Source organism: Lonchura striata, chromosome 1 (genome assembly GCF_046129695.1).
Source record: "Lonchura striata isolate bLonStr1 chromosome 1, bLonStr1.mat, whole genome shotgun sequence".
Taxonomy (NCBI): Eukaryota; Metazoa; Chordata; class Aves; order Passeriformes; family Estrildidae; genus Lonchura; species Lonchura striata.
This window is the reverse complement of record NC_134603.1, coordinates 37,372,914-37,397,772: the sequence shown is the minus strand read 5'-3', so window position 1 is coordinate 37,397,772 and position 24,859 is coordinate 37,372,914. Positions and strand designations below refer to the sequence as shown.

The 24,859-nt window shown below is 35.8% G+C and overlaps 1 protein-coding gene across 1 annotated transcript in view; it reads left to right on the top strand.

The window, feature by feature from the left end:
* Positions 1-24,859, top strand: part of RAB2A (RAB2A, member RAS oncogene family) — a 43,272-nt gene that overhangs the window by 10,850 nt on the left and 7,563 nt on the right. The window contains exons 2-6 of the mRNA XM_021555658.3: positions 1,480-1,551; positions 4,944-5,011; positions 14,419-14,501; positions 15,861-15,953; positions 19,439-19,550. Of these exons, the coding sequence (XP_021411333.1) occupies positions 1,480-1,551; positions 4,944-5,011; positions 14,419-14,501; positions 15,861-15,953; positions 19,439-19,550 (428 nt within the window). The remainder of the gene's footprint in view (positions 1-1,479; positions 1,552-4,943; positions 5,012-14,418; positions 14,502-15,860; positions 15,954-19,438; positions 19,551-24,859) is intronic.

The following is a 24,859-nucleotide window of genomic DNA, read 5'->3' as shown; positions in this document are numbered from 1 at the left end:
GACCCTGCATTAAGCCATTTCTGTTTGCTTTGTCACTCCCCTTGTCAGATTAGCATGCTAGCCCTGCACATGACTGAAACACATCTAAGCTGTGTGGAGAAATGGACAGGAGCATACTGTAGGATAAGTAGAGACAGCAGCACTAGCAACTGGCTTAGGCTGTTGGAATTGCTGCCTTGTTTGGGATATTAATCTGAGTGCCATCAGTTGGCCACAACTCATTTTGTGACAAAACTCAATGCAGGTTTCCTGTTTCTGTTAGATTTGATTGAAACTGGCTACTGGTCTTAGAATTAAAGTCTAATGAGATAGGTGGTGAATATATTTCTGTAGGCTTTGTTTCCTCCTTAAACCACACTAAAAAACTTCACTGAATTTGGTACTGGAAAGACTGGTGTCACTATATGCATACCTATGGTATCTGTATCTTTTGTCGGTAGTGTGGCTCTTTTCCTTATCTCTTTGCTTGCTATCTTTGATTACTAGATATGTCTCTTATGATGAGTTGTTGCTGATCTCTAGTATGTGGCTAGAATAGCTTTATCTTGCTGGACAGATAAAGTACAGCATGAACTTGGATGCTACAGTATAGTATGTTATGTGATAATAGCTCAGAGTTTAAATCAAATATATTACTGTCAGGTTTTAAAGGCTGAAAAGAAAGTTTGACTGCGCAAAACAGGAAGAATAGCCCCTCCAAATAAAACAAGGAAAATTAACTGTAAAAAGTAGTATATTTACAAACCTAGATAGTTTGATTACTCCTGCTGACTACATTAACTTCTACTTTTCTGTGCTTTCACATAAAGAAGAAATTATCCATTTGCTGACCAGTGTCCATGTAATGGGAGGTAGTTATGCTGATTTCTGACACAGGTTGGTTATCTGTGGGGGGCAATGTTTGAGTGACCTGTCTGACTGTAATGTAAACTTAGCTGCTGCCAGTTCTTCTTGAACTGCTTTTTAGCCTGCAGAGGACCAGTGGGCAGCAGCATATAGTGGTATAAGGAGCCACAGACCTGCTGTGGTTACCTCAGTGGATAAATAAGGAGCTAGATGTGAGACTGATGCTATTGAGGAAATAGCTTGAAAGAAAGCTGAAAGTACTGAAGGAGAAGCAGATAAAGGGTTGTGAGGATCAGCAAGTCCTGCAGTTATTGTGGATAGAGGGTGTAAAATGGTACTTTGAAGGTCAGTTAGAAAACTTGTTTTCCACTTAATTTTAAAGCAGAACTACTTTTTCAAATTATTCATTTTTATTAAATTTTTGAAAATAACTGCTTTGACTATAATGTTTCTAAAACTTTAAAAGCTATATTTTAAAAGTTTCATACACTTCAAAGTATGTAAAATCTAATACCTTCAGTTCTAGTAATTACTTTTAAGCAACATGTAATATTTCCTTAAATTAATTTCTATTAGTCCTTTACAGATGTCTTTAAAAATTTGTTTAACATTTATTTCTTTTCTTTCTTTTAGGTGTTGGGAAATCATGTTTATTGTTACAGTTCACAGACAAGCGGTTTCAACCAGTCCACGATCTCACTATTGGTAGGTCTTTTTTGTGCTGCCCACTATTAGTAGTGAAGTGGTTAGGGTACCTCAGCATGCATTTATGAGTTTGTTGTGCTGCAGAAGTGCAGGATTTGTGCTGTATTAAGGTGGCAGTGAATCTCTAGCTAATGAGTATTTTTTAGCTTGTAAAGTCAGTTTGGGGTTTTTTACTGGGAGGGTACAATCTGAAACAATTAAAAAAGTTTATAGCTGCAATATCTAAACTGTTTCTTCAGAAAAGTGGGCACAGAAGAATTGTACAAGTTTGAAGTACACTGATGGTGATGGAAGTGGCATTTTTCTGTTAGGGAACATAATACTACCCTAGCCACAAAACCTTGAAGACAAGTTACAGATAAACTGTAGCAAAGTTACCCTTAAAGAAGAATTTAAAAATTTTTTTGGGAAGACTAACTTTTGAATAGAGGACTGAAGTGTGAATCTATTTGCTTTTGGAAGGGATAGGGTTTTTCCTTTCCCAACACTTCAAATGGATGTGGACCAATTTGTGTTAGGTATGATTTGATACTGGAGGAATGAATACATGCTGACACATTGCCTCTGATCTAACTACAGTAAATAGTACAAACTTTTATTTATCTTTCTACAGGAAATAAGAGGAATTGTGTGGTACTAAATTCTTCTGAGGGCAGGTTTAGTCTGCAGATGAGTTTTGCTGTTAAGCATAACAGATGCCAGTCTCAGAGGAGGTTACAGAACCTTTCAACTTGTTCATGTTCTTTCAAGGAACCTATCAGCTTTAATCATGAGCCTTGCACAAATGTATCTTAGTCTCTATTTTTAGTTTGTGCCCTGGAGTAGGTAGGCTTCCTATGTTTGGGTGTACTGAAATAGCTACTTGAAATATAAACAGATTTTCTTCATGTAACAGAATGTATCGGGTGGTTTGATTAGGAATTCTCTTTCTCTTGACAGTCCTTCCACACCTTGTGTGTGCCTGTTGTATAGTTCAAATTCTTTGACTAACATGAGTTTTCAGATATTTGTGAGGTCTTGGCAGCAGTTAGGCTGGCTGAATAAAGAGCCTGAGTACTTTAGAGAGGCATGACTTATTATCATCTTTTTTTCTTTAGACCTGCCAAATATATGACACCTTATATATCACTCATGCATTTGGCAGCCCTGTCACCTCAGACTGAGAAGCACTGGGAAACAGCTTCACCTCAGCAGGGTGGTTGTAGTGCCAGTTCTTTGCTTGGCATGCAGCGCTGAAATCTGGAAGCAGGGCAGAAATTGAAGCTAGTAAGATTAGGAGGTGAACTTAGAAGCAGCATAATGAGGGATGTAGTAATAGAGCCTAGGAAGCTGCTTGAAAAGGAGGGAAGAGGGAAGAAGCTTTTATATTTTTCATGTATTTGTAATCCTGCAATTCTTTAGTATATAACTCTTAACTCCATATAGAGCGTTACCTAGTGTTTTCAAATTTTGGTCTGGTGAAACAATTCCTCTCTAGGTCTGGAAATCAAAGACACATTACTGTCTCAGGCCCTAAAAATGTAAACAGAAGTGATTTGGGAAGGGGAGCAAACTTGGGGTAAATGAGTTCATTACCTGAAGCTGTAATTGGAAGATTAATCCCCAATATGCAAATGGACCAAGCTTACAAAAATATGAAAATTCATGACCGGTCATCCAGTTTTGGGTGTGACTCCTGGGGGGGGCTTCCTCTGCCTGAAATGTACCTGAAGGCCCTTCAGTGAATATAACTGCTTTTTATTCCCCTTGATTTTTGTCTGGCCTCTGTTTATAGGTAGTCCCTAAAGGTATCAGAAGAGGCTGGAAATGCCTCCTTAAAAGCGAGGGCATGTGTGTGTTTTGGCCAAGTTCTCCCAATTACCCAAACAGATTTGGAAATACAGATAAATAAAGAACATGGGTTCAAAGTCATATGAATGCCCCTGTGGGGGAGATGGGGTGGGTTGAATTTAACTAAGAAATGCCCTAATGGTTGTATTAAAAATCTTGAAAATGTGTAGATTAAATAGACCATTGTAAACATTCTAGCTGCTTTGCCTACTGCCCGTAGGACATGCCCTTATTGTAAACCTAATCAGCTTCTATTCCTTCTTTGAGAACAAACTTGATATCAAATTCTGTATGTTTTTTCAAATTCAGTATTTTTTCCTGGCATGTATTTTGATGGAATAGGATAAATATCCTTTTATATTTTTTATGGGGTTGTGTGCAGAAACTAAACATTTAAGATGATTGTTGAATTTAAATCAGCAGCTCTATGGTCACATTTCAAGATAGGTAAAACCTTCAGTGTTTACATGTGTAGTAATCCAAAGACCTTTCCCTGGCTTTGCAGTCAACTTCAGGAAGAGCAGTGTCATTCACCTGCTCCCTCCTTGCTGCCTCTCCACTTCCATTCTTTCAATTTCTTTGCATGCAGTTGCTGCAAATTATTTGGTTGGTATAGAGCACAGGGGTCTTTGGCCAATGACTTTTATTTGGCTCCAATAGCCTGTTGGGGAACTCAGCCCTTTTCCCCAAAAGTCATTCCGCAAGAGGCAACACCACGCCCTCAAATATTCTAAGCAAGCTCTTGAAGAGACATTTTGGAATACTTCAACTTAGGGCTGCATAATAGAAAGTCTTGGGTCCACATCTAGACAATGACCAATTTCAGCAAAATGTCAGCTAGCAGATCAGTATTTTTTTTAATTAATGGTTATAGATTAATGGAAGCTTGATAGTCTTTAAATATGTCCACTATCTCTAGCCGTTTGTTAGATTTCAACTGCTGCATTAATAGCCTCAGTTAATACTTGATTTTGTTAATGATCTCAAAAGTGCTTTAGAAATGGTATAGAAGGCTGAATTTTTCGCTGATTGTTTATTTGGAAAATACTACTTTTTCCCTCACTTATAAAACTTGTTCTTTAGCTAGAATTTTGGAAGTAGTTTTTTTCATAAAGACAGGTGGATTTTAATTAATACAATAATAAAATTTATCTTTTTGCAGGTGACTTTGCATGCTCCCTTAATAGATTACTTTATTGATAAGGAATTGTAGGTTTCATTTCTTCTAAACTGGCCCCAGCAATCTGTCATTGCTAGAGTGTTAAAAAAACTGTGACTCTTCAATTTCCTGTTTGCATTCAAAAGGGTGTGTTCTCTGTCTAATCTAGAGCTAATAAGTGGTTTGGAAAACTTTGCTGGAAATACATCCCACACACTTGGACAGTAGCAGTTAACTTTTCTTCTAGAAAGCTCTTTCAAGCTGTTGGAAAATTGGCTAAAAGGTTGTGAAAAAGGTTATGTTCCTACGATGTTGTCTGAACTTAGGTTCTTGCTTTCATAGTACTTGACATTCTTCTTTCTGATTTGTGCTAATAATGTAATCTTTTGTAAAATCTGTTCAGGTGTAGAATTTGGGGCTCGAATGATAACTATTGATGGAAAACAGATAAAGCTTCAGATATGGGATACGGTAAGTAATAAATAATAAAAATTGTTAAACGTACTGCTTCACTAGCTTTTCCTCTATTCTGGCTAAGCTCTCTATCATCAACATTCAATAGACTATGTACTTTGTCTTGCTGCTTTCTTTGGTTTCTATGAAGTTAAAAATTTGCTAATATGTCCTTTTTTTGTTGTGATATATTGTTTGGCATTTGCACTGTAACTTCCTCAAGCTTTGTCAGATTTATAAGACTGGAATACTGCCTCACTATTTGGTGAAAGTCTTCTGTATTACGAAGAACTTCCAATTTCTATAAACAATCTTCCTTTGTGCATTCGTGCAAGATTTGGTAAAGCCAAAATCCTGTTGTGAATCCTGTTGTGGTATGTCTACTATCTTTAATCAAGAGTTCTCTAGAGAAAATGTTTGTATTTCCAAGGTAGAAGAAAACAAATGGCTCACTTTTCATAGAAGATTTAAAAACATAAGTTCAAAACAGTAAATATTTCATTCAAGAAGTTTTAAGTTTCAAAAACAACCTCCAAAATTCAGACTTTGACATTTGAGGGTGTTCGGGTTAAGAATATATATTGGCTATTCTTGTGTTGTCAGTCACTTTACTATAAAGCAGTCAGCATTACTGTCTGCATTTGTGATGAAGTAGGTTTAAGATGTTCATACTGGTAGCTATGTCTTTTAAATGTATTTGGGTGTTCCCTCACAAGACCGAGTTGCCTGTTTCCTTTTCTAAAAGCATTTTAGGATGCCTTTAGAAACTGACAGGTACATCATCCTTAGCCTCATTTTTTTGGTACAGCAGATCAGTGGAGGGACATACATTCATATATGCATGTCTACATATGTGCATGTGTATATAAAAATGTAAATAAATGTAATATTTCAGTGAACTTCATAGGTAAGGTCTTACTTATTTTACAGGTTCTTTACTTGATATAGCACCTAACAGCTGTGCCTCGTTTGAAGTACTAAGAAAAAGGCATAGAAAGATATGGCCAGCTTACTTTAGGCTTTTTCTGTTCTGGGCATTTTTACTATTATAGTCATGGATTGCAGACTACCAGGGTGGCTGAGTATTTCTAAGTTCAATAAACAAGCAAATCCCTGCATAAAAAGTAGCTGTATAATGAAATCCTTAGTATATAGTGTAGCCATGTGACTACATACCTACATACCATACATTGGTCCTTGTTTTCTAAAATTGGGGCAGATTGTCTGTAGGCAAAAGTACTAATTTTACTAGTGTCTTTCACTGGCTTTGGAGCTGATTCTGTTAAATCTCCTTAGATAATGAATGAACTTCAGCTGTGTTTCAGTAGATCATGCTTTTCCTGGTGCCTCTGACTCAATGACTCTTTGCAGTCTGGTTGTTGTCTTGAATGCATGCAAATTGTCCAGCCAAAATGGCAACCCCAGTGCTTTTGACAATAATTTATAAATATTATTTGAGCGGCGAGTTTTTTCTGGCTAGCTTCTTATGTATGTCACACATAAATTAAAAATATTAATTGAAAGCTTTACACTGAGTAGACTGTATGCTGATGTTGCACTTAATAATTTATAAATCGCACACGGTGAAAGAAGTATACTAGCCCTTTGTTAAAAGTTTAACTGTATGCAGTGTAATTTTAAAAACACAGGATATTTCTGTTCTAATCCAGTTTTGGTTTTTCAGCATATCTGAATTCCACTATATAATTTCTGATCTTGGGTACAAAGGTTTTGAAGGAATATCAAAAATAAGAAACATGATGAGGTACTTCTCAAGAGATATTTTACTTACGAGTGTTAGGGTACACAAATGTCCATAATGACTAAGGTTACAGTGTTCTATCTGCAGTGAGTGTTTTTTGGTTTTCTGTTAGCCAAAATTTGTAGCTGTTACTCATGCTATCTATATTTATTAAGCTATAACAACTTCTGTTTGATGAGAGAAGGTTCATTTTACACCTGTTGCTAAGGAAACACATGAACTATTTATGGTTTTGGTTGGTGCTTACTGAGTCATGGCACTAGCCCTTCATTTGGGGCTAGCCTTATACATCAGTGAACAGGATGCATCCTGAGCAGAGGCATAAGAAGTGGAGAACTCAATAAAATATTTGTTTGGATTGCTTATCTTGCTTGCTTAAGAGAATCAAACGCTAAAATTCAGGTTTTTCTGGCCAGATATTTCTGTGCAACAGTGCTCATTTTGTGTTGTCTTCAGCAGATCACTGCAGCCTCAAGGAAAGCCCTGTTGTTGTACTGGGAACACCTGGGAGCTGCAGCATACCTTACTGCCAGTATGTTGCACCTTACAGGGACAGCTGAAGCTAACACTGTTGTATGTCTGTGAGATTGGTTTGTGTGTCCTTGTATGATAACTCAAGAATATTTTACATTTTCATTATCATCCTAGTTTGGATTAGGAGCATGTGTTACAGAAGTTAATTCTGTTAACTGCAGTCTGTTTTCCATGTGAGAGTACACAAACTGAATTCCTTTTGAATGAGACCAGACTGGAAGATATGCTTAAGGAATGCATATATGCCTGTTAGAAATTGTATTCCAGTATTTGGTCCTGTGAGGTGGTAGTCTAGTAAAACTAGTCTGATGCAAAAACACACCTAGGCCCAGCCCCCTCTCCCCCAAAATCCCCACAAACAAAAATCTACATTCCATAAAAGATACTCAGTGTGGCCTTTGCATTCTCAATGTTATGTGTAGTAGTCTCAGCTCTACTGCTGTTCATGTCTGCACAAGCAAATAGTGCCCTGTTGTTCTCTCCCAGCTGCAGGCTGCTCTGGATCTCCCCAGTGCTGGGCTCTGCAAGCTAACTGTTAATGTGTGCTGTGGCCCCAGGTGTTTAGCTCTGTGAGTCTTTGGGTTTCACTATTTCTTTTTAGTGTTTCCAGGTCTGTAAAGATGAGGTGTTGGACCAAATTGTGTGTTTGTGTGTCTTAAGTATCTAGATTATTTCTTCTCTTGCATCTTTAGTCTTAGTAATGGCTTCCAGTAGTTGGCTGGACTGAGAAATAGTTTTGTCCAAACTGCTTAGTTGGTAATTGCCTATTATGATAAATTCAGCAAATCCTTGTGGAAGTGTGGTGTTTGAGCTAGTGTCAGCTGCACACATAACTTTTAGAAAACTAGAAGTGGTTTTACAGCAGCTAGTAAGGATTAAAATTACTGTTCTGGAAGCTTGTTAAGCTTTTTGAGTTTAAATGAACTGTGTAGATAAGGTTGATTGTCTTGTGGCAGCAGCATAACACTAAGAAATATTAAAATTGCTTCTCTTCAGAAAAAGTTCATTGTTGTAGAGAGATAACTGGGCTTGTTACCAGGCTGAGTCAGTGGCCTTGGTTTTGTTGTTGAGGGGGATGTTCTGTATTGCATTGACTGTTACTAACAAGTCATTGTTGATGAGGAAAAATAAGCAGTAATTGAAAGAGGGTATTTGTCAGACACTGCAGTAGGAGAGATCTGTGGTGACGCTAGGAAATGTTCTCTAAATTGATATGAATATTAACTTTTCCTGTGTATTTGAATACTATATTTTTAGTATCTATTTCAGCTTTATTTCATAGAAACTAATGATATTAAAATGTTAATTCATATAGCACCTTAGTCCTGCATAGACAGACTAAATATCTGAATTAATTGGTTTTTATAAATTAATTCCTTGATTTTCTTGATGTCCATACAAGTGTACTTTTTAAATTGAATTGATAGTGTTTTCTCATAGTTGAGAGCTTTTATAAAAAAGCATGTTTGTGGAAGATTGGAGGCATAATTATTAAAGGCATATTTCCCTTTCAGATATTCTGAATATACTAATTCTTCTTGGAAATTAAGATATTTTTCTTGTGTTTGCAGTTAGTTTGGATCTATTAGAACTAATTAAAGTTCTCTTCATTCATTAAATGAATATTCATCCTAGCGTCTCTGACAATTGCTAGGATGTAGGATTCACCCCCAAGAGCTCTTTACTGTTTACTTCATGATGTTTTCTACTTGCTTTAGTAGTCAGAGCATGCTCATATGTTTGTGGGCAGTTGGTGTAGTCTTTTACTACATTTTTACTAATTTAACTCTTTAACCATGGTACCTGCATACATATTGCTACATCTCATGGCCCTCTGTTACACTGCTGCTGTGAACTTACAGGAAGAACTTAGAGAGAATCTACTTTAGTTTCTGAAACTAGTTTGATCATCAGTCACAGTCTGTGTTTGCTGCCACGTGGGAGGATTAACTTATTTCTGGATCCATGGATTGAAAGGTGAGGCAGGGAGATCTGTCTAATAGTTATTCCTGTTGCTGTTCATTTAATACGACCATCACCTGAACTTCACTGCTAGTAGCTTAAGTAATTGTTCACACCCATGATGTCACTTTGGGAAGCTGAGGTGACTTGATGTGCTTTCTAACTTAGTGTTCATAAACCTTTGTCATACTTAAATGTATTTGGTTATTGAGATACTATAGTATTGGCATGTTATTTTCTGAGTAGTTTTTTGATTTCTTGGCAGTTTATCCATGCATTCTACAATAATTAGAAGATTTCTACAAAAGCAAGATCTTGATTAGGATAAGGCCTTAAATCGGAAGAGTATGAATCGCTTTTTTACACAGTAGAACTCCTGTTTTAGAGAGGGTTGCTGCTTAAAACCTAAAGTTTCAAATACAGTTTCTTTCAAGTTTTAAGTGTATTTCTGATAATGGAAGGCTAAAGCCTTTTTTCTGTGATGTTTTGGGAATTGCTTTGGCTATCTAAGTAGCATTTATTTAACACCAGCAGAAGAAAAAGCAGATGTACAAATTACCTGTATTTAGACAAATGTACAGTCTAATCCTTGGAGATCTTTAGTCCTCTTGAATTTTCAGTTTTTACTGCATGCTAACAGAGTTATTCTCAAGCAACCTGTAACTTGGCTAAATCCATCACATAAATTCTGAGACTTTTATATATTATGGTATATTCTTCTTCATAAGCATCTTTACTTCTGTTTTTGTTTAGGAATGTCTTTGCTGGAAACAGCAGGGGTTATTTTTTACACTGCTTTTGTGTCTATTTGTCCTACATGCTAGTAAATCACTGTAAAATTCTTTTATTTTCTGGATTGGAGACATGATTGCAAGAAAGATTAATGCATTTGTATAAACAGGTTGACATGTGACTAAGAGGACTAAGTATTTATAACTTCCAAAACTATATTTAAAGGTATGTATTGCTCCTCTTTCTTTCTGGAACATTTTATTCCAGGGATCAACTTTGTGGAGTAGTTCCCAGCTGGCAGCTGGTACAGGTGCTGTGACACTTGCAAATTGGTTACTTCTTAGATGTCTTTTTAGTCGTCTTTGTAATGTAAGAGAGTGTAAACATGTAAATAATAATTGCCAATGTGAATAAAATGTTCTGTCGCCAGTTTTGAACATCCCACATGTGTGTCTGTTTTCAGAGTGAGGGAATCTAGAGCCACTGGCTAGGTGTGTTCTCATATTGCATTTGGATGTGTACTATAACATTCCCTCCTGATAAAAAAATATTGGTCAGCTTAGATGCTGAAGGCCTGCTGGGATTTTCTCAGATAACTTGGTCTTTGAATAAATGTTACAAATTCTTCAGTATTGAGAATAGAAAATTCAACAAAATTGATGAACTGTTTTCTAGGGAGATACACTGTTGTGGATGCTAGTTTTTTAACTACTTTCTTGTCCTGCATTGTGGCTCTTTTCATTTTTCCCCTTACTTTATAGATTCAAAAATATGCAGTTAAGGGACTTGCAAATAACTCTTTTTTGAAAACAAAGCCTTGCCTGAGTATTTTGCAACTGATGCAACTACACTGAATACTTGGAAATGACACCAGTATTTCCTGTGGGAATAGTAACACTTGGAGTATTTTTTTTATAGTTTAAATGTTCCTGAAAACTCTAGTACAGGTCCTAAATCTCCATGTATCTTGGTGACCTGAGGTGATTGGTAATGCTTCATGTTCAGTTTACATTGTTATTTTCAGTTATGTTTTGGTGTCTATACTGAAGTATACTTTGAAAAGCACATGGGATATATGTCTGTGCAGTTGAAGAAGGGATGAAGATTTTTGTACTTGCTTGAAGACCTATGGCTTCTAAAACTTATGTCTATATAGACAAGTCTCTGCTATCAGAAAGTTTGCTTGTTTCTGTGAACCATTATGGTATGCATTGTAAAAGTTTACAGAGTACAAAACAGCCCAAAAAAAAAGTTACTTAACATTTAAAGCATTTCTTGTTTATCAGAGGCTCAAGTTTTTTCATGATTAGTGAATTACTCATGTCAGACCTAGCACCTGTTTCTCTAAAGAGAGAGGATGTATGTTCTAGTTTCCTGCAGGCAGCCATGTCTGAGCTGGAGTTTGTGTGTGAAGTGGCTGTCACGTCTGGCTGTTACCAGAAACATCCTCCATCTTCCCATTTCCACTGCAGTGTAACTGACAGTGGGTATATCCTGGAATTGTCAAGGAGCAAAAGCTTGTGTCACCTGTACTGGATATAATATGGCCTTGGCAAACACCCTGTTTAACATTTGTTTCCTGACTATTGCCCCTACTCTTCCTGACACCACAACCCCCTGCCTCCCCCACCATCTGGATGTGGAACTCAGCAATCTGCTTTGAATGGCCCTTCTTGAGCCAGGAGGCTGGAAAAGGGGACCTCCAGAGGTCCCTTTCCCACCTCAACTGTTCTGTGAGAAAAAACTTTTTAATATGGAAGAGAGGTAAAAACAAGTAAGTGCTGAATTTTGCAGGAACATGAAGGGGATGGTAATAACAAAATTATACTTTTGCTGGTATTTAAGCTGATTTTAATTTATACTGAGCTGCTATACTGCTGCTTCTATCTGTTACTCTTTGTAACAAGCAACTAACCTTGGGTAGGTCCTTCTTTGTAAGACTGATAAAGTACAGTTATAGTACACTTGTGGTTTAAGTCAGTTTTGGCTAATAGCCTACACTTTCTTTCAGTTTTGACTTCTTTTGACTTTTGAAATAGCTTTTCCCCCTTGGTAAAAAGGGAAGTGGACAGAAAACTGTCAGATGAAGAAGTAATGTAACAATTATGCTTAAAAAAAAAAAGCTGTGGAATGTATGCCATATGCCTAACCCTGTGTTTGACCTTCTATATTGACTCTATATTGAACTTCTGGATCTCATTCAGAATGATACTGTTAACGTAGCCAGTAAATTTTATATATAAGGGGTTTCTGTGATTTAATACATTTTTATGTTATAGATAAAACAAACATTAGTATAATGGAGCTTCTTTACAGAAACTCAGTTTTCTTTTGCTTAGGATTAAAGGGGATTGAATTTGTGTTGTCCATTGGTATATGTAAGCATAAATTAATTATTGCTATATGGAAAATGTGATCCTTTCACCAAAGGGAGGTACCATTTTCTACCCTTTCCTTGAGGAAGTAGTGATATTTAAATTTCACCATTGTCAAGTGAGACACAATTAAAATTATTACAGTAGTTTCCATATTTATATACTGAACTTCTATAAGGGATTCTTTTACAAATTCACAATTCATACATTTTTGTGAGATCTACTAGAACCTGTGACAATATTGCTTGATTGTGATTAATATACTCAGGGAGATGAACAATTTCACATGTCAGGATGGAATTTATGAAGGTGTAACAGGCAATCTTAATGTGTTAGGTGAAGCCCAGGTCATGTGTAATTTTAGGCAATGTATGGAATACCTGGTAACAGTAAGTTAATTGTCTGTTTATCAGGGAAATGTTACATTTATCTACCATCCACTTGAGCTAATCACCACACCAAGAAAAGGTGATAAAACTTACTTGAATTTCCATGTAGGAAAGCAGGTATTACACTAAAAAAACTGTTGGTTATTTGTTTTTTACTATTTCTTGATGTATTCTACTGGTTGTCTATGTTCTATTACCAAAGTTTACCTAAAGATGTACTTGGACTCTTGGCCAAGAGCAAATGTGAGTGTATTCTAATGGTGTTGAAACTGTTGTGCTGTACTGTATTTTATAACTGTTTCCACTGGAATGGCTAAGATAAAATGTTTCTAAAATAGAGATTACTGTTTATTCTGGTAGATGAGCATGCTTTCTGAAGATTGAACACATCTAAGCTTATTGTGCCGCTGTTCTCATTGGGTGACAGTATCTAGATCAAGTTATTTTTGAATTCACGCAGATGTAGTATTAAGAAAAATACAGTAACTGTGAGAAGAAAAAATTGTTCATATACTAATGTCATGGTTTGACATGGTTTTGTAGGCATGCCTGAAGGGTTCCTTATATTTGATAAATATTTAATTCTTGTGTTTAATGTTTTTAAATCAGGGCAATTTCCTATAGTTCTACAGATTTACTGCACCTAGGGGTTTTTTTCAGCAGTAGAATTTCTTAAGCATGTTCTGTGTTGTCTTTGAATTATGCTAAAAAATCTGTTATTGCTAAATATTAGAAGTAAATATTTCTTCTAGCAAGTGTCAAGTGCTAGATAGCTCTTCTGAAAGAGAAGAGCTCAAGATCTGCAACCATGAATATTTGTTTTTCAGGACTGTATTCTTTTGAGCATGTTCTTTTACGTGCTGAGATTTTTACAGAATACGTTTCTGTAAGAACTGTCTAATTTATGTAGACTCTGAAGTTTTTCACAGTGTATATGAAGATGACTCTTCATCCTGTAGCTGCTTTGACAAGCATTATTTATCAGGTAGAGAGGAAATTGATTAACTGTGGAGCACAATTGTGTAAAATTGAATTCACAACCATTTTCTGTTTTTTCTTAATAAAATGATTACTGAAAGAATTCCATCTGAAGACTGTTGAAAGCTGGCTGCAGTTTATGATATAACGGATAAAATCTGCATCCTTGGCCTTCCAACAACCTTTACACCAGCAGATGGTGGGCGTAAAGATGTCATTCATCATTTATTTACAATGGACTTTATTTATTCTAGTGTCAACAGCTGCCCCAGGGAGCGGGTTATTGAATTCAAATGTGGAGCTCTGGGTTATTTGCTTCCTTTCAAATTTGTCTTCAGAGCTTAGTTGCTAGGAGTCCATTCTGTGCTCTAATAATGATTCATGTATTGTGAAGCCATTCAGTAAATTGGGTTGTCAGGGATTGCCAAAAAAGGTTTAGAGGTCTTGTTCCGATTCTTTTTTTTCTTTTTTAACAGTACTGTGCTGTAGTTGGTGTCTTCTCCCTATGTGCCTTCTCTTGCTGCTATTGGAGACTTTGTCCCCAGTTGTCCCTTTTCTGATTTCCCATCCATACTCTTCCTTATCCCTATCTCTTAAAAGTAGGTTTCTGTGACCCTGTGATTCTAAGTTCATGGTTTTCAGGAACAAAAAATAAGTATTAGATATGAAGTAATGAAACTTTGTGTTCTACAGGCAGGGCAGGAGTCCTTCCGTTCCATCACAAGATCATACTACAGAGGGGCTGCAGGGGCTTTGCTAGTGTATGACATTACAAGGTGAGACTACCAACTGGATTACAATGATATGTCTTTGTAGAATTGTGTTATGGTGTAGAGTAGTGCTAAGTGTATCTTCTAATTTAGCTTTTTGTATAGATACTGGTAATCTAACATTGTTTCAACTTTAAGTGCTCTAATAAAATATAGCATATTTAACCTGTATACTTCCAGTTTTCTCCGTATGGTAGTTGAGAAAGCATGCATAAAATTTCAGGAAGAAGGAAATAAAATATCTTTATCAACAATTGACCATTAACCTCTGGATTACCTTTACTGAGAAATACCTGAAAATATTTCATTAATTTCTTTCTAGTGTTTTATTATCATGAGGGATATTTTTTCTTTAATTATACTAGACTATTTTTACTGAAGTACTGCTATTTTTACTGAATATTCCTATTCTGCAAAGGAGTGAAATAGTAAAACATAGAAGCTTGGTTACAGAAGGAATACTGGGATGCTTGTAACATTGCTGTGTTTATGAGGTTTGGAAAATAACAGGTCTTAATCTGATATTTTTGTAGTAGCTGATCAGAAGTACTAATGTTTCCCTGTAAAAAATAAAGTATCTATGCAATTTATCTGTAAAATGGTGGGTACTCTGACTGGTTTATGAAAATTTTCAGGCTCCAAAGTCATGTTAAGTTGTCTGCCTCCTTTTGTGGGTCTTGGCTCTTCTTGTTGCATTGAGCAATCACTTGTACTGGAGATTTCCTAGCTATTTCTCCTTTTGTTCCCTTTTTACATTTAAGTATCAAAAAGCAACGTATAATTTCCTTTGGATTTCCAGAAAATGAATCTTTGATTAATGAATAAAATATGATATCTTAAAACGACTCTACAAGTATGGGATTTATTGCTTAGTTTACACCTTCTGTAGAAACTGTAACATGTCCCATTCATGTACCTCTCTTTAAAAGATTTTACTGCTAAATTTATTATTCCACTTATAAACTCACATAAAAATTATCAACTATTTTCTGCTTTCAGTAAAACAAACATTACTATATGAGTATGTGTTTATTTGTACTGTTTGGCTTGGGTGAAGCTGATGGGTGCTTTTAAAATTCTGTTCAGTTTTTATATGTGTATAAAATTACAGATTCTTAATGTTCTACAAATCCTTTTTGCTCTTTGTAGCAAACATGTTTTCAATTACTTTATAGGCAGAGTTCATTAACACGGCTTGTTTGCTAAATTTTTGTTTGCCCATTCTCCCATTCATGAAGGGATTACTAGCTTTTATCCCTAGAGCATGTGCACTAATAAATGAGTGGTTATTCAAGTAGAAAAGTGGACTAACAGGAAAGATTTCTTAAAATACTGCTTTTAATGTTCATTCTCTTCTATACTTAGGAGGGACACTTTCAACCACTTGACGACTTGGTTAGAAGATGCTCGTCAGCATTCCAATTCCAACATGGTTATAATGCTTATTGGAAACAAAAGGTAAAATTATTCTGTAAGAGGGAAAGAGTTAACTTCTCTGTATTACAGCTTTTTGGTTTTCTTATTCGTAGGCAATATGTTAATTTCAAATTCCCTTCTGTCACTGTGCATAGTTCTGTGGTGAGCCTGAAACCTTTCTTAGTCTACTTAGACTAATACACTGTGCAGCACATGGATCAACTATGTTATATTCTGAATATCTGTTTTAGAAATAATTTTATTCCAGGGGATTGATTGCAAATGCGTGAAGCAATGGATTAAATGAATTACCTTCAATTATGCTTTTTTGTTTCTGGAATCACCAATTAGAAACACCTAGATCTCTCCCTTATAAAGAGAATATGATTCTTAATTTGAAGTATTCTAAAGTACTTTAGTTTTCGGGTAAGTATCACATCAGAGAAAATGTCATTTTAAAACAAAAGCCCATACTATATTACTTACATCAAAACGTCTCTCAGATGTAAGAAGTGCATACCTGAATGATTGAGACATTTCTGATTTACAAGCATCTTCCATATTCTGTAATTTTAGCTGGGATTCGGGTCAGAGAATGTTTTTTCACTGTTTCCTGGTAAATTCACTTACTTGGTCTTCTCATCAGCTACACTGTCTAAAATTATATTATTCCCTGTTGGTGCTGAGACTTGGTAGAGAAAGTCTTAATAAAAACACATCAGTGAATATATTATCTGTAATTCTTGTAGTTCTTGATCCAGTGAATTAGAGCATCATATCTAGTTTTTTTTCTGGATGCTGAATTCTTTCAAAATATCAAAAACATCAGCTCAGAATTTAATAACCCGTTAACTATGGGCCTTTGTGTAATTGACTAGAACTTGTGTCCATGTCTCAGTAATTCTTGAAAGTAAAGGTGCCAGGTGAAATAATGGATGCCCCTAAAAATTTCATGAGCAGCCACATCATTTCTTTGATGCTACTGAGAGGCAGCTTTGTGATAGTGAGTCTGGGTTTGCTATTCAGGCCTGTTGACCTTTTATTTTCTTCTCCTTCCCCTTGTTCTCCCTTCTATTTTCCCCCATTGTCCCAACACCCTCTATCTCCTCCTGAAAACCATGGTATATATTAAGTAATTGTAAAGTTTCCGTTTTTTTCACGTTATCTGGTAAATGACTAACAACTTTCTTTTTAATTGAGGAATGTGTTAAGCATAATCTTGGCAAATTAATATAAAAAATATAATCTTGTTTTATTAAATGAAGCTTTGGTAAACCCGTGATGGCCCTGGGTTTATACTTTTGTGAGTAAAAATATGACACTGAGAGAAACAGTAAAGTGTACTGTTTACTTGAGATAGGTTTGCATACTTAATTGACATCTGTAACTGTTTCTGATTATTCTTAGCTGTTAAACTAAATTTTCATGTCTTGTATTCTCAAGATGCAGACTGATTTGCTACTTTCAGCTAGCCCAGTAATTCCCAGTTACAACTACGTTTTTTTCAAACAATAAATATAGTTAAAATGTGCATTTTAAATTGTTACAGATTGAGGTGCCACATAAACTAAAAGTATTAAGAGTTAAAATTTTAAGCTTTTTAAAGGATATTATTTTCAAGGAGGGCAGGAAGAAAACTCCTTTGATTTTATTCCAGTATCCTGAAAGATTCCCTGTAGTAGGGCATAAGACTAGAGACGGGTGGAAGGAAGAATGTTTGTGCTAGCATAGTAGTTTCGAAGGAATAAATACTGTGCTTATGACTCCCAACAGTGCACTTGACATAAGTTTGTTGTACTGACTTATTGCTAGATTTGAAGAGTATTGAGAAATTAATTTGAAATATAATGGCTGTTTGTTGAAAACATTACAAATACTAGTGTTAAAACATTACAAATACTGTACTTAATCTTCTTTCCAGAACAAAGCATAGCTATATTGATCTAGTAAGACCAAATGCTTCGAATTATTGGAATGGAGAGAGGAAGACAACTGTGGTTAGTAGAAGCAGTTAAAAGATCTTTAAGAATATGTTTAGGTATCAGTATTGAGTTTTGATTGGGCTGTCATTGCAGTTTTTGATACAACTGCATTATTTCAAGTAAAAAGTTATTTCTTTATGTTCTGTCATGGAGATACCACTGTAGTGGATCAAGGTTTTAAATAAAGGTACATTTCAGAGTGGCATGGTAGTAGCAAATAAAGACATTGCTCAGGTTGAAAAAGATAATGTCAGCTAATACTGGGAGTGCTTAAATATAATGAACATCAACTTTTAAATTGTTTTGAGAAGATATTTCTTGTATCCTTATCTTCAAATTTTTTAATATTTAATAATGTGCTGAATTGTATTGACTCTGTAACTCATCTAAGCTAGAATTTAGTTAAAAATTACAAAATCCTGCTTTGCTGCAAAATAAGTGCAGCAAAAAAATGCCACAGTGAGTATTACATATTTTTAATATATGTATCTATTAAAGCATATTTTAATACATGTATAATTACAAAATTGGCAACACTGAAGTCTGGCATGATACATATTATTTGTATACTGACTGCACATTAAATATATCTATTTGTATGTTCTTTCGTTAAAATTTGTATCTAAGAAGATATTTATACATGTACAACTTAGATTAAAATTCATTGAAATATACATCATACATTTATACAGTAATAAGTATATCATTTCTATTGCTGAACATGTAATATACTTACAAAGAAGGACAAATTGTGAATTCCTTGTTCTTAAAGAATCTTTGAAATGTAAGGGTAAAATACTTGTGTCTCTTTGACTTAGAGAAATGGATTTGTCTCTAGTTGTCGAGTCCAAGAGGGGTTTTTTTCTGCTTTTTTTGGTAATATTTGAATTAAATTGCTTGGAAAGCAGGAAGCAAAAACTTGTTTAACAGTCGTTTCAGTTCCTTTTGCTGCTGGAGGGCCAGGAGTTCCACACGTAAATGCTAACTTACTGGGAAAGAACAGCTAATGTATTTCAAAAGAACTTAATTCTGCTTTTAAGTTTTTTTTTACCAGAAAAGAAATTGACTGTATGAAGTTTTGCTACTGAATAGAAAAAATTAATTTCATATTTTAAATAATGTTTAATATTAATAAATAATTTATAAACTTCCTTTATCAGCTCAGCTTTATAGTACTGAATTGGTAGATAATATAATAGATGAGAGTGATATATACTGGAAGTATATATGGAATGTCTAAAGTGAGTGTTCAAGAAATACTAGATAAATACGCACTCATCCTGTAGAAAGTTATTTCATTAAGTCTTTGATAAGGTTTATGTCAGCTAGAGTGTATAGGTCAAGTAAGTGTGATGCTGTGGCTATTCCACATACTTTAAGTGCAGGGCATACAATAATTCTACTTTAAGGGTTTGACAAGTTATATACCCAAGTTCTAATGGGGGCTCTTGGCTTCTCATGCTTGTAAGCATGTCTGTGAAGAATAATCTTTATATGGGCATGTTAGACCGTGTAATTTAACTTTTCTTTTTTCTTCTATCTTAGTGATTTAGAATCTAGACGAGAAGTTAAGAAAGAGGAGGGTGAAGCATTTGCACGAGAGCATGGACTTATCTTTATGGAGACATCTGCCAAAACTGCTTCCAATGTAGAGGAGGTAACTTCACTCAACACTGGCTTTTTACTGAAACAGTTTATTTAAATTACACTTGTTTGTATGGATACTATTATTCTAGATTTTGGGTTGCTTAACTTGAATTAGCTACTCTGTATATTATGAGAAAGACAGTGTCTGTGTTGTAATTGATTACACAGCACTAATTATATTGTTGAGACTTCCTAATTAATGTACTTGTGGGGTTTTTTTTTTTTAAGTATTTGATCAGAGAAATGGCTAACTTCTGTCTGCTGTGAAATCTAAAAAGTTAGGCTAGAACAGATTTGCTAGTCCAAAGCAAGCCAAGCTATTGGTATTCCTGGCAGATGTCGCTGTAACCTGTTCTAAAGGCTCCTGGTATATCACAAGCTCTTCACATCAATCTCTTGCAGTGCTTTGCTGTTTGTACTGTCATCATCTTTCCTGTCTACTGCCTAGTAGGAATCTTCTTCAATTTGCACACAGTTTCTATTTTCTGTCCTCTACAGAGCTGCTGAAGGGATCATTGCCTTGGTTACTGTAGTTTGCTATATATTTGAATAAGATTTTTAGTTCTTGCTACTTCAAAGAACTTAGGTCTTTTCAAGTTTGGCTTATAGTTCACATTTCTGAACACATGTGACTTCTTGCATCTCTCACCTTGGTTTACTGCATTCCTTTCTTGAAGGGTAGTCATGGTGGGCTGAGCTCAGCTGCAACTGAATACCCACCAAGCAGGTCACTCAGTGCTTTTGTCCAGCAGGATGGGGAAAGAACCAGAAGAGCCAAGGCAAGATAAAACTCAGGGTCTGAGATAGTTTTAAAAATTAAGTAAAGAGATGGATGAAGAGTGGCAGAAAGGCAGTCTGGATGACGAGTGACAGAAAGGCAGTCATTCACAACTTCCTACAAATAAATTGAATTTCAAATTAAATTTAATTTCTCTGAGAACCAGCAACTTCAACTACTCTTTGGTTTTTGTTCTTGAGCATTATATAATACGAAATGCCCCTCAGGCCAATTCTGACCAGCTGTCCTGGCTGCTTTATGTGCCTCACAATTTTGCCTGCCCTAAGCCTAATCAGTGTCAGGAGAGGGCACTGTAAGAAACAGAAAACTTGACACTCAGCAGTAGCTAAAACATTGGTGTGTTATCAATACTGTTAGTGTTTTAGTCATAAATCCAAAACACAGCACCATGTAGGCTGTTGTAGAGAAAACTGTGTTGTAGACAGACAAGTACTGTGGTGGACCAAGATCTCCAGCTGAGATGCTAGTGCTATATACAGCAGAGAGTTGCTTCACATGTCTTTCAAGCCCATACTGGGTTCATCCACACTGACCTTTTCTATAATGACATAGCTTCTTATACTACATAATCTATCATTTCCAAAACCAACTCATCATTTCCTAAACTATTCATTTCCAAAATTATTCTAAATTCAAAATGGTGTCTGACCAGTGAGGAATTCTTTTATTGGTAAAGCTTTTTAGTTATAAAATATTTAAGAGTTTTTAAAAGTTACAGTAGGCTACAGATGACTTTCACAGAATTCATTACTACTTTATTCTAACATTATCACCTCTTTTATACATCCCAGTGAATGAATTGTGCAGTATCTAATGCATCTCTGATTATCAGGAGGTAAATGAGCATGATCTTCTTTATCAAAAAGTTGACATAGAATCCTCTCCTTGTGATTATGTGTGTGAGTGATGTGTGTGTGTGTACTAACTTCCTAATTCTAGTGAGAAAGCTTTAGGATATAATCTGTTCCAGTGACAGTCAAGTGCATTCCTTAAATAGTGTTCTCAGTAAACACAAAAAAGGTGACATGATTTAGAGAGTTAACAACTAAAGAAGCAAAATCCTAACCCCTAGCAGTTTCTTTATGTGAACAAATCAGCTTCTTTTGGTATTGTTTTTTTAAACTGTTTCCCTTGTTTAATCCTGATTTCCACCACTGTGGAATACATTAGTAAATCCATAGCTGGAGCAGTACACTGATGGTTTTGGTGCTTGGATCTTAAAACAGTTTAAAACTGTTCATTACATTCTTCAGGATTATGTCTCATTACCTATGTCTTGAATAGAAATGGATGATAAGGAGTGGAAAACATCCTGTTGGCTGTTTCTTTTGTGCAAGGCTGTTGGAGAGGTTTCTGCTCTGTTTGCATAAGAGGTAGTAGATGGCAGGGAGTGGGAAGTAGATCCTTCATAGTTGCTTTGGAGACTTCTAAGAATTTGCTGTGACCACAAGGTTAAATCATCAGATTTCATGTGGAATGGGATTGTGTAAAATGAGCTGCTGCGTCACTGAGAAGATAGAATGATTACTGGAGGGAGGTTAGGCACAGGCTTATAATATGACTGCAGTGCAAGGACAGTTAATGCTAGTCTCTTTAGCAGTATCATATTTATTTAAACAGGAGGTTGTTGATTTCCTTTTAGCCTCTGTCTAAAGCTGTAAAGGTAACCGACTATCAAAATATTACAGACTTTTTGTGCTTTTTTGTTCCCTAGGTGATTTCTAAGGTGATTGTAGTTAGCCCACAGCCACTGATGACAAAGTGTACACTGCTCTTTCTCGCAGTAGAATCTTGTTAACTTTTGAATTTTGGTTAACATATTTGCTCTACTGTGCTGAATTGTGATAATGCACTCTGAAATGCTGTTTGCAGACTTCAGTGTTGCTTATTTACTTTTTCTAAGAAAACACTGTGATGTGCATTGGGTACCTTTTCACATGTACACACATAAGGCTGGGGTCTGAACCCCAGGCAGGTTTGCATGTGTTTTAATCATTGCATCCATTACTTTCTGACCTCTCATTAAACCAACACATAAGAATTTTTTTTGTCTCATTTGCAAGAGACATTAATAATTTTATCACATTAGTTTTTTCATTGGTAGTTTAGCAGTAGTTATGTGACTATTAATTGTGCTCTTACCTGCAACCTGCAGTTCAGAATTTGCTGAGAGCTTACTACTTGGACAGGGCCAGAGTAGAATCACCAGCATGACCTCAGGGTGACCATGTAGTCTCTACAGCACATGATGCTTAACTCTTTGTTCCTGGCATATCAATGGTTTGAATCCATTTATGTGCACTGACTCTCAAGAAGTAAGGATACCTAGCTGTGTTTGGAAAGCTACAGTGCATTATTATCTCATTCAGACTGCTACTGTTAATAATGATTATGATGTGACCAATCCTAAGCCAGAAAGTTTTCTTTATGCTGGTCAGAGCAGTGCTAAACAACATCACTGTTCAGAAGCTGATCGCCCTTGAGTTGTGCCGGTGTATCACTGACTCCTGGTGTGGGAGCTGGTTTTAGTAAGTTGTTTCCCATATGGAGGGGTGCCTATGCCAAACTTAAGAGCATTGTTTGTGTTATTCCAAGCTGTCTGCACATAAATAATGAATTCATTCTTGCATTCTATTTAAGATTAAATCTGAATAGACTTATGGTTTTAACTGAGCAATGGAGCACTTCTGCTACATGGAGCTTGATGGTCATTCAGTGGTTCTGTTTCAATTGTAACTTAAATTTGTCTTTAGGCAGCTTCTTTCATATTTTTGCTTAAATGAATAACAAATATTTAAAACTCCTGTATCTTCAGAAGTGGCACAGATAAGAAAAAGGAGAAGCCCTTTTGTAATATTCTGAAGGGCAAAAATTAAAATCTCATGGAAAGATTAGCTTCTTAGGCATCTAAAGTTGAACTGATTTTTAGAGTTTTAGAGTGTTTTATTTCTCTTGCAACACTCCCTGAACACAACTAACAGCTGGAAACAAACAGTTGTTTGACATGGTAATACAGTAAGCAAGGATTTAGTTAATAAAACTTAAAAATCATAGGATGTTAATAATTTTCATAGCAAAGTAAAGTAACACACAAGAGGTAATCTGACTAGCACTTGCAAAAGAGCAGGATTTCTAGGTCATGAGTCTTTAAAAAAAAACAAGAAATACCCACCCAGAAGTAAGATTTATCTTAATTTGTATCAAAACCAGTATTCCTTCAAGTTACTGGAAATCAAAGTTCTGTGACCTTTCAGCTGTGCAAAGCTGTCATTTTAACCAGTTTCTCCCATGCGAAAATGGGGTTGAAGCTTGTGTCAGTTCAGCTAAGGAAGGGAGAAGGGTTTCATTTTTTCATTACAGCCATTAACTGTTTGTAATGAAGATACACAGTTTTTAAACTGCCTGTGGCAAATCTTTGGATTGTGCCCCAACTTCACAATAAGGAACACTGGCTCTGCTGTAGTTCTTTGGGCTTCTGGGCATCTCATGATATGATGAGAATACAAGGTGTCAGTTAACTGAATGTTTCAGTCTTTACAGAAGAGCATGAAATGTGTGATACTGCCTGCCTGACATATAGATTTCTGGAGAAGTGGATTCTTAGTTCTGGGGGGTTTATCTTCTTTTTTTACCACAAGTTTTCTGTCCTGTGTAACTGTTCACAACAGTTACAAGACTTATTAAGTCAGTTTGAACTCTAGTAATGTGTATCAGCTCAATAAGTTTGTCAGAAAGATTGTGCCTCCAATGGGAACGTAAATTGCTGTCAAGTTCTGGTTTGTGTCCTTGCACCTATACTTCAAATATAAGGTTACAAATGTGTTGGGGTGCTTTTTGGGGTGTGGGTTCATTTTTTAACACATTACTGTGCTTATAATTAGTCCCTTTGCATCCCTTTTAGTGTACTATGTTTCTTCCTGAAAGATCACTTAGCTGTAAAAGCATTAGCTTACTGTGGGTGCATTAAAGAGCTGCTCAGAGCTTTGGAATCTCACTTTATTAAGTGGCCGTCCAGTGCCACTTACACTTGGATGGTGAATGCTTTAGGCATAGATCCATTTGTTTTCTATGTTGTTACTGTTTCCATATGCACTCTTAAATAGTAATCTAACTATATCATATCTTACTGCTAAAAGATAAGATAGGAGATTGGAGAGGAGGAGGATAAAATTCTAGGAGTTGGCTGGGTCATGCTTTAGAATTTGTGATATATTTAGCCTTTAAGCATTCCTCGTGCAATTGTAAGAAACAATCCAGGAAATAATGCTTGCCCAATTTTTATTTCCACACATTAAATTTAATTTTAACATTGCCACCAGAGGGCAGCATGTTCCTTGAGCTGGCCCTGCTGAATGTGATCTCCTACCTCATTATAGGCAAAGATGAACTTGTAAAGGCTTGAGTTGTGAAAAGTATTGGTGATTCATTTCCAAGTTTTTTCCAAGTTATGTTCAGCTTCTAGCAAAGTCCTCAGATTGTTGTCCTGCCAATAGCTTTCTGAGAAAGTGACATTATTGGTA